The sequence below is a fragment of the Pygoscelis adeliae genome, unplaced genomic scaffold (assembly GCF_000699105.1).
Source record: "Pygoscelis adeliae isolate BGI_AS28 unplaced genomic scaffold, ASM69910v1 Scaffold16, whole genome shotgun sequence".
NCBI lineage: Eukaryota > Metazoa > Chordata > Aves > Sphenisciformes > Spheniscidae > Pygoscelis > Pygoscelis adeliae.
Window position 1 is genome coordinate 5,550,863 of NW_008825162.1, and position 9,496 is coordinate 5,560,358.

The following is a 9,496-nucleotide window of genomic DNA, read 5'->3' on the forward strand; positions in this document are numbered from 1 at the left end:
AGAGCAGCACAGTGAGGTGGGCCAGGAGCTCTGTAGACAGAAGGAAGGAAGTGAAAGCGGTGTAGCATTTGTCTTTTAAGTACTGCACGCTGTTTCCACACCACAGGAAAAGCACCAGCAGAAGTCTGCATACCGAAAATAAAGAAATGGGGTGGTTTATAAATGAAGGAAATGGGGCAGTTATGGAAACTGACTTCTCATTTGCTGTTGTGTTTTCTTCCTCTTCCCAATGCAGTATCTCCCCTAACCTTGAGCTGGAAGCTCTTTTTAAACGACACTTCACTCAGGTGGAATTTTATCAGGGTTCAGTCCTTAATCCCCATGACCTGGCGAGAGTGAAGGTAACAGCTCTGTTGTTCTGTTCTCCTGCTAATTGACTTTTTTAAAGTACTCATTGCATTATTTGGAAAAAAACCCAACCAGTAAAGCTCTTCTTCATGTAACCCCAAAAGATTGTTTTTCCATCTCTATTAGCTTGCCTAATAAATTATAATATCTCTCCTTATAAACCTCGTTTTCCCTATATCTTTAGATCTTCAAAGCTAAGGTAACGCTATGACTTAAGATACATTGTCTGCCATTCCATTGAACTCTTTATGAATTTTTCATTGGGGTTTAGTTCAAGAGTCTATTTTACATTAATGTTTGATATAATAGAACATTGTCTTACAGTAATTGCTTAAAATGCTATTGTCTTACCTTCATCAGAATGATTAGAAAATAGTTTTTCACTTGTCAAACCCTTTTTCTATTGTCTAGAATCCTGGGGAAAAAAATACAATTTAAGATTTTTGGTAGCTAAAATGAGATGGCTTTATTGTCTAGAATTCTCCATGGTAAATTATTTTGTACTCTTAAAGCAAAGCATGAAGCATGAAGCTTAAATGAAAAAAAAAAAAAGATGGCAAGCTGTCAGATACAGCATTAACTCTTTTATGTTTCTTTTTTTAAATGGAATGTAAACCGGCTACTTAAGCCAAGAATATTTTAGTGCAATGTTAACACTTTCTGGAGTATTAATCATGTCTTTTGTCCATTTTGGCTGCCGAAATTGCTTAACCTTTTGTAGCCCAACACACACTGTTTCAGTTCATCTGAACAAAATGCTCTAATTATGACCATAAAATTGTGTGTTGGTATTTTGTGTTCTGTTTTCCACCCTTCTTTGTGTTGGTATTTGGTTGTATACACTGAAAAATACTTTTGTCATCTGCTTTGGGTTAAATAGAGCTAAGGTTTGTGTGAACATAGAGGTCCTGTGAACAGATCAGTTCTCCTCCTCGTGCTTTCTAAAACTGGTGCTCAGATTCTAAATCACCAGTTCAGCCGCCTCCTCCTGTCTGTAATCGGAAGGTACTTAAATCCCCAAACGAAGCTGCAGGACTTGTGGGAGCACTGTACTGACATAACAGGAACTTCCTATGGGTTTAGGGGTCTAAATTTCAGTATCTGGTTACAAAAAGTATGTCTATTTACACCCTCATGCCTCAGCTGATACAACACGAGTCAATAATTGAACTACTGACCTAGTCTGAGCATCATAAGCAAGTTTCAAGAAATTGCTATGTGTATGAGAGAGCCGTTATCATCACCCACATTAACTCACGTTAGCCTTGTAACATTTTTGATTAGCAGTATTAAGAACTGATATTCACACTCATGATGGCAGTGTTGGATTCCCTAATCCTTCATGATGAAAGAAGAGCTGGAAAGAGAGGTTGCTATTTATGTTTGCTTTTTCTTTGGTGTCTCAGATAGAGTCAGCAGATGCGTGCCTAATCCTTGCCAATAAATACTGCGCTGACCCAGATGCTGAAGATGCCTCCAATATTATGAGGTAAACTCATTAGTTTTTAATAGGTTTTTGTTCTTAACTCTGATTAGATAACTTCTGGTGTCCAGATAGGCAGTAGCCACACACAGCTTTATTGCTGATCTGTTGCACTTGAAGAACATTGCAGGATTTTTTTTTTTTTAGGGGACAAATTACAAGATTATCTCAAAAGTTCAGAGATGAGGATACTCTAAATTCCTGCCTAAACTGTTTTATTTTAGCTCCTTTAGAAAGAGCGTGTCAGAAGAGACGCTTGGAGCACAAGCTTTGGTACTCAAGTTATTTTGCAGGACCTAGGGTTTAAGTATTCAGAGCTGAATGCAGTCCCAATAGAAATGAGAGGAAAGGGAATGCAGTTATGTTGTTGCAACAACATGTTACGTGAGTTCCTGTACTGAGTGGGCTGGTGTTAATGATGGGACAGAAGGACCCTTCATCACTTCATGCCTCATTGCTCCTTGGTGTATCTACTTCTACAAGTAATTACGCTGCTTGGGGGAAAGCAAGGTAAACGCTTCATGATGGTAACGATACAGTGGTCTCCTAGCTCCATCCTCCTTTTTTTACACTGAAGATCAAACATTGCTTATTTTGATTGACAAGGCACTTACCACGCTAGGGATCACCAGATCTTGTCCTGCTTTCCTTCTTATGTTCTCTGAAGAAAGAAGATGAAAGAGTCAGTCAGTAGATGGTAGCTAGAGTTACAACAAAGATCAACGATTCCATTTTCTGTGTTTTGTTCATACAACCCTACTTTTAATGAGACCAGTCTCTCCTTTTTAAAATTAAAATTTCAATTATTTGTTAAAAATTCTCTAACATAGAATTGGCCAGTGTTGTGAACCAATTTTACTGGCCTGATAGATGTTTGCATGCTGTGAATTGAAGGAAGGGGAGAAATAAAAAAAAAAAAAATTAATAAAATTACTGCTCTGGAAGAAGTTCGCTGGGTGCAGGAGATCTGGCAGTCTGTGGAAGGTGCAGGGTTTAAATATGCCTAATTTCATTTTCCAAACATGCTTTTGAGTTTCAACGCAAGAAACTTTGTTTTGACATTAATTGCGTAAACACATCAAAAATATTCCAGTTGCAGATTAGTGCATTCTTAATAGATTTAATACATTTAATGTAATAAAATGCAAAAGTGTTATTTTGAGAGTGGAATTCTCTTGAGTTTTCTCACATTTAAATGAATTTAATTCAACAAAATTGAATGTTTAATTAAATAATTCGGTAAGAAATGGAAAATTAGAAGGAAGACTTGTTTTTTCCTTCCAAAAGAGAACATAAATTAAAATCATGCATACAACTTTTTTTATCTGTTTTATGCTCTAGCTTTGATAGGCTTCAAAGCGCAAGCCAGACCAGCAGTTTGCAAAATACTTCCTACAAAACACCAATGTCAACAGTTATGGCATTCAGAGTCTTATGAGACTGGTGATTCCATAATAATTCAGACTATTTTTCGGTTTGTTTTATCTTCTTTTTCTACCTTTAGTTTGTATGTACAGAACTGATTTTTTTGGCTTGTTTCTCGCTTTAATTTTCTTCAGTGCTTTTTTAATTTCCAAATTGTATGTTCCTCTCTTCATAACACGTTATCAATCCACTCATTTCTCAAACATTTTTCTTTCCAGCCACTTCTAATCTGTACACAGTTGAGTATATCTTAGGCTCATTAAATAATTAAGAATGCAGTCAAGCTCAGATTATAGAAGTGGCCCCATGTTTTATAAATTCAGAGTTCAAATATCAGTTTCAATATTGAGCTTTGGAATAATCCACAAAAATTAAGATGAGTTTGCATGTGGATTTATGTCAAACAAAAACATTATTCAAGATGTTTAAATACGATGAATGTCTAGCAACTATAAATAAATATTATATGGTGGGGCAGAAAGAAACAGATTCTTTTCAGACTTGAAAACTTGATCAATTATGTTGATTCAAAGACATGAAGATAATCACTGAAGGTGACATAGTAATTGCAAGGGTATTATTTGCTTAACAGAATGAGCACAGTGTCTGAACAGAGCTGCTAAAACAAGTTTCTTTTTCTGCAAATTCCGTAAGAGTAAACCATTCAACCATCAAGCTTGATGTTCTCTAGTATTAGCTGACGGTTATTAACTGAATTTGACTAGATGTAAATATTGCATAGGTCTGACTTCAATCGGTATGCTCTACAGCCAGATGAATAAGAGGGTACAGTTTTAATTGTGGGACTTGACAACACAGTAGAGTAAAGGTATTGGGATACATTATCTAAGTATCCCACCAGCTGAAAGTTATTTTGGTTTTTCTTTTATTTTTTAGAGTTATTTCAATAAAGAATTATCATCCGAAGATAAGAATTATCACTCAGATGTTGCAGTATCACAATAAGGTAACGTGGCAACCAACAGTGTCTCTCCCCAGAGTTTTTGCTACATTGCATTCACTCATACACAGTTTTTCTATCTCCACTAATAGTAAGTATTTTTCTTTCCAAACAAAAATGTCCTAATAAGCCTTGTCATGTAATCCAATTACAAGGTAATTCAGTTTTATTTATATATGCAAGGGAGTTTATCAAAATCCTCTGACATTTATTAATTGCCTAGGGTCTCATTCTTAAAGCTACAGTGTCCATAGTTACTATTGATTCCAGATGAGCTTTTAACCACTCAGCTTCTGTAAGTTTTGCTCATCTTATTACACTAGAGCTACCCAAGATGAATTGGTGGCCTCTAGGCAAGTCATCTGAAGTCAGTTCTTTGTGGGTACTTAAAAAATAAAAAGCATAGAGTTATTGTCTTAGTGGAGATTTATTGTGATTTTGTGTTTCTTGCATGACAATGTAGACCTGAAATTGCCAAGTAGCAGGTACAAAATAAATGAAATTAAGTGTTTTTTCATATAAAACATAATTCAGTTGTGAAATTTGTTCCTAAAAATATTGTGGAGATCAAAATTATAAATCCACTTTGGAAAGGAATTTGGCAAATTTTTGATGGTAAACCTGTGGCCTCTAAACGCAATGGAGTCAATTCATTCAATCCTGAGATGAGGAAGTCCATAAACTGCTGATGAACAGGGCTAGGAAGAATATATCAGAGGATGGACTACTCATATGTGACCTGCTGCTTTTATTGTTTCTAAAAGCTTCCGTCACTGCCCAGTGTTGGAGAAAAGGCTTGGCTGGGTAGACCTTCATTCAATGAAGTACAATAATCCTGGTACTCAGAAGGTTTGACTGCTAACAACTCCTTATACCTGTAATCTTTGGCTAGAATGAGAGCAATTACTGTTGCTTGTGATGTCCTCTTCCTGTACGTGAATGGAAGGAGCCTGTCTTTTTATAGAATAAAAGCAAGGTGTTTCTCTGCTTTAAACAGGTTCAGAGGGGAAGATCTTTCAAATACTGCGTTTTTCCTTGTATTTCCAATGAATGTGTCTTCAAGAATAGCTTTTATCAAAGCGCTGAACTGTAATATTACTTATGAAGGGAAACAAGCATAAAGGCCTCTGTGTTTCCTTATGTCTATGCATTTCTATAAGGCACATGGAAGAGAGAATCTCATAGAGTTATGCCAATAACTGAACAATATTAATACCTGTCTAACTGACCAGTGTCAATACTGGAGGTCTGTCTTGACTAGCTATTTTCTTTATTCTATCCTTATAATTAGCAGTCTTAGGAAAAAGTTTGGATTTTCACTAAGTCAAGTGCTATCCTTCAGGGTGGAAGGAATGAAATAGAAAAGAGAGATGATGTTGTAGACCTTATTAAATGATAAAGTCTTACAAAGGTTGCAGCTTCACACAAGTTGTAATCTAAGTTATGTTAGATACCTGTATATTATGTATGTGCCTTATCAGTCAGAGAGTAGCTCAAAGTGCTGTAAAAGGAATACACAGAAGGGAAGGAAAACTTTACAACATTCTGTGGTTTGTTCAGGTGTGAGGATGGGCCTGGCAGAGTGTCACAGCCAGAATATGGCTTAAGAAATGTAAGATTTTGTCTATAATAGGTAATATAGTTGGAACGTTTCTTAGCATAGACTTGGCAACTCTAAAGTACTTGGAGTGATTCTGCCTGCTCAGAAAAAGTCAAGCCAGTAACAAAGAAAATCATTCACTGCTATCTCCTTCAATACTGTACTATATTTGAGGAAGTATTTCTGGTTCTTCACCGGTGGTTTTTTTTTCATTTGTTTGTTTCTTTTCCAGGCTCATCTGCTAAATATCCCAAGCTGGAACTGGAAAGAAGGGGATGATGCAATCTGTCTTGCTGAGCTCAAGCTGGGTTTCATAGCCCAGAGCTGCCTGGCACCGGGCCTTTCAACAATGTTAGCCAACCTCTTCTCTATGAGGTCATTCATAAAGGTAATGTCTTGTCTCATTAAAATGTATTAGTCCACAATTCAGTTTGTCAGAGAGCTGAGTAGAAAACATGGCTCAAATATGAAACAGATAGGAAGACATTAATAGATTTTGTAAGACGAAAAAAACAGCACACACTTACATACAAAAGTTCTCTGCTGCAAATTGGGCAATGAGCCAGGTTCTGTCAAGTTATGTTTTTATTTTTATTCAGCAAGTGTTTGGCCTTTAAATGATTGTTCAAAGCATCATCCATTTCCAGGGAGATATTTCTGGTGTTTTGTGTTTTACTTTGTTTTAGACAAAACACATGTTTATCTACGAGAAAAGCCCCTGCTGCTAAAACAAAAATATGATTTATATATGTCCCATATAGCAACAAAGCGCCCAGAAAAAAGGACTGATCATTTTGGTCTTCTACATCAAGTGGCTAGTGGACTTCTGGCTGTGAGAGTAAATAAGGAACATGTGTTGGAGCTGAAGCCTGAACTTCCTACAACATCATTTGTGTATTTGTTTCTCCTCAGTAGAAGAGCTCTTTTGGATTTACGTGGCAAAATTTTAACTCAGTTATGCCTAGACTTCTATGGCCGCTGTACTAGTTCAAACAGTGGCGTACAAGGTAGGCCATGGTCCACTTCAAGTCCATTGTGCAAGTAAGCAAAAAAAACCCCAAAAAACTCCTAATATCCTCAGGTGAGAAAGCCAGGACTGTTCTCATGGAGGTGCACATATCAGTGCAGGGCAGTGAGTCTTTATGTAGTTCTTGTGACATCCTGAAATTCTTACTAAGGTATCCTCTGGAGACCCCCAAAAAATTGGAGACAGCAGCCTCCTGTATGTCAAAAATATTCCAGACTATTACATATAGTCAAAAAAATGCCAGTTTTCAATACAGAAACAAGCCTGGGCTCTGCACTTTACTGTCTGCAGTTACGATGTTTGCATCTTTATTCATGTTCTGAAAAAAAAAAAAGCTGTTTTGCTTCAGTAGAGTCAAACTTGGGAACTGTCTATGACTCATCAGCGTATGGTCACTTTGATATTAATCCTTTCTATTTATATCCCAAAAGAAAACTGTATCTCTTATGAACTTCATTCTTCTTGCTGGTCATTTTGGTCTGCCTCACTCTTGTCTGGTGTGGTAACCCAACACTCTCAGGACTCTCAAACATTTGTAACAGTCACACTAATGTATCCAAATTACTGAGGTAACCTGTTCTATGAACTTGCTCTTGAAATCAGAAGCAGGCCTGAAACTTTTGCTCAGCTTCTGTCTTTCCAGAATCAGAAGGGATCAGTTTTCTCTCGAGGAGATCCAAATATATGGGTATCTTCAGAAGCCCCAGTCTTAATGCAAGTTATCTTAATACTGAATTTAAACTTGCAGTGAGAAAATTGAGAGATTCAGAAGTGGTAAAGTGTACACATATCTGACTATGGGGGAACTGTATTAGAGACACACACATTTATGGCCTGGATTTGTAGTTAAAATGTTTAGACGAGTCAAAAACTGCAAATGTAAAGGTATCATCTTTCCAGAAAACATATCAAACCACTTATGCCATTATCTTACCTACCTTCAATCCTATATTTTCTTATAAGATATTCTTATAATAATTTCAGTACAAGTGACAGACTGGACTATCTCACTGATGAACAGTTTTAAGCTGAAGGCTCAGCTTTGCAAGGCACTACTCAGATTACGTCTGAGTATTTCTATATACACAGAATGAGCATAAAAATAGCCATGATTTTGATTTGGAGGAAGCTATCAATGTCAGCTTTGCTCTTGTATCTGTGATTATATACAGTTAGAAACAGAATAGGATACAGACATAACTTGTGTTACTTCAGATGTCATCTTCAGATGGCACTGAGAGAAAAAAATGCCATCAAATAGTGCATTGGGAGAATGCAAGACTCTGTTAGTACTGGTTAAAAAGATGTCTGCTACTTAACTAAGAATGAATTGTCTGGGCAAGTAAAATGCATATTGTCATTTCCAAAGATCTCTGAGTATATTAAAATCTAAAGCAAAATAAACGTACAAGAACTGAGACATATTTCTTCATGAGAATCCAACTCAATTGGTGACAGCAAAAGGTTTGTTTCTTTATTTAGCTGAAAGGATGTTCTTTCTCCAAGCTGTCTCACTCTTAAAACTGTATTTGAAAGAGAAAACTATTACTTAGTGGTGGCTTTGAATCAACAGTGTATTGTAGGAGAGCAGCTACTTTGATTGGAATTGTTAAAGAGGACCCTATTGAAAAGAAAGATGTCCATTCCCTGAAAGAACTTCCACCCCTTTTCATTTAGAGCACTGAATTTAAGTATTGTCAGACCTTCATAAATTCCTTGGGCAAACATTATTAGTGGAGTCGCCCACAAGCTAGGAGATTGCCAGGAAAATGTACTGAAACTTCTGTATTTTTTTAAAGAACGCTTGAAATGTGTGTTTGTTCCTCCTCCTTCATAACGTGATTAGAAAGTGATTTAATGTGCCATAAATGTTTGGTCAGTCAAACACAAATGAACATGATTGATGGTGACACTGCACACATTTAACTCATTATGTGTTACTTTACAGCAAAATGATTTGTGTAAACAGTCTGCCCAGTATTAGAGGTAAAACAAACTAAGAAACCTCAAAATATTATATTTGTTCCTAATATTTTCCTTTTGGTTTTAGCGATGTAATCTCACATGGAATCTTTTATGTCCTCTTTGGCACCAAACTGAACAAAAAGAAAATCAGCTCAAAAAGATTAAGGTTCTGTAAACACTTAAAGGAAGAAAGATCGATTGCACAACAAACGATATGTTAAGCAAAAAAAAAAAACCCAACACCTATAAACTGTATTTCAACAGTCCATTCTTTTTACAGCACAGAATGTTATCATTGGTGTATTAATAAAGGAGTTGGGACTCTTTATTACTTGCATAGTCTCAGATAAAGGTGGAAATACTATACTGTAGTGCAATTTTTGTGTTGTTTGGATTAGCAAATGTATACCAGAAGTCTAGCCATATGAAAAACATTGCAAAGAGTAAGTAAATAGAATAGAAGGCAGAGGTGGTCACATTTTGTCCCTTTATACAACCATGCAAGCCCATGAGTTAGTATTGTTGTGTAAATTAGTAAAATGTGGAATGTGGTTCTTGAGTGTAACACAAGTCCACAAACGAATTAGTTTTGTCTTTGCTCTGTTGGTAAGATGGTACACCTCATTCCAGATCTGAAAAATGATCCAGAGCCATCTCAATTCTCCTCTAAGCTATTTTGAGAGCAGG

The 9,496-nt window shown here is 36.3% G+C and overlaps 1 protein-coding gene across 4 annotated transcripts in view; it reads left to right on the plus strand.

Moving 5' to 3' along the window:
- The window catches only part of KCNMA1 (potassium large conductance calcium-activated channel, subfamily M, alpha member 1), a 513,257-nt gene that overhangs the window by 358,290 nt on the left and 145,471 nt on the right, over positions 1–9,496 (plus strand). For all 4 annotated transcript variants that reach the window (XM_009328726.1, XM_009328723.1, XM_009328725.1 and 1 more), the window contains exons 11-14: positions 236–341; positions 1,755–1,837; positions 4,154–4,223; positions 6,050–6,205. In XM_009328726.1, the coding sequence (XP_009327001.1) occupies positions 236–341; positions 1,755–1,837; positions 4,154–4,223; positions 6,050–6,205 (415 nt within the window). The remainder of the gene's footprint in view (positions 1–235; positions 342–1,754; positions 1,838–4,153; positions 4,224–6,049; positions 6,206–9,496) is intronic.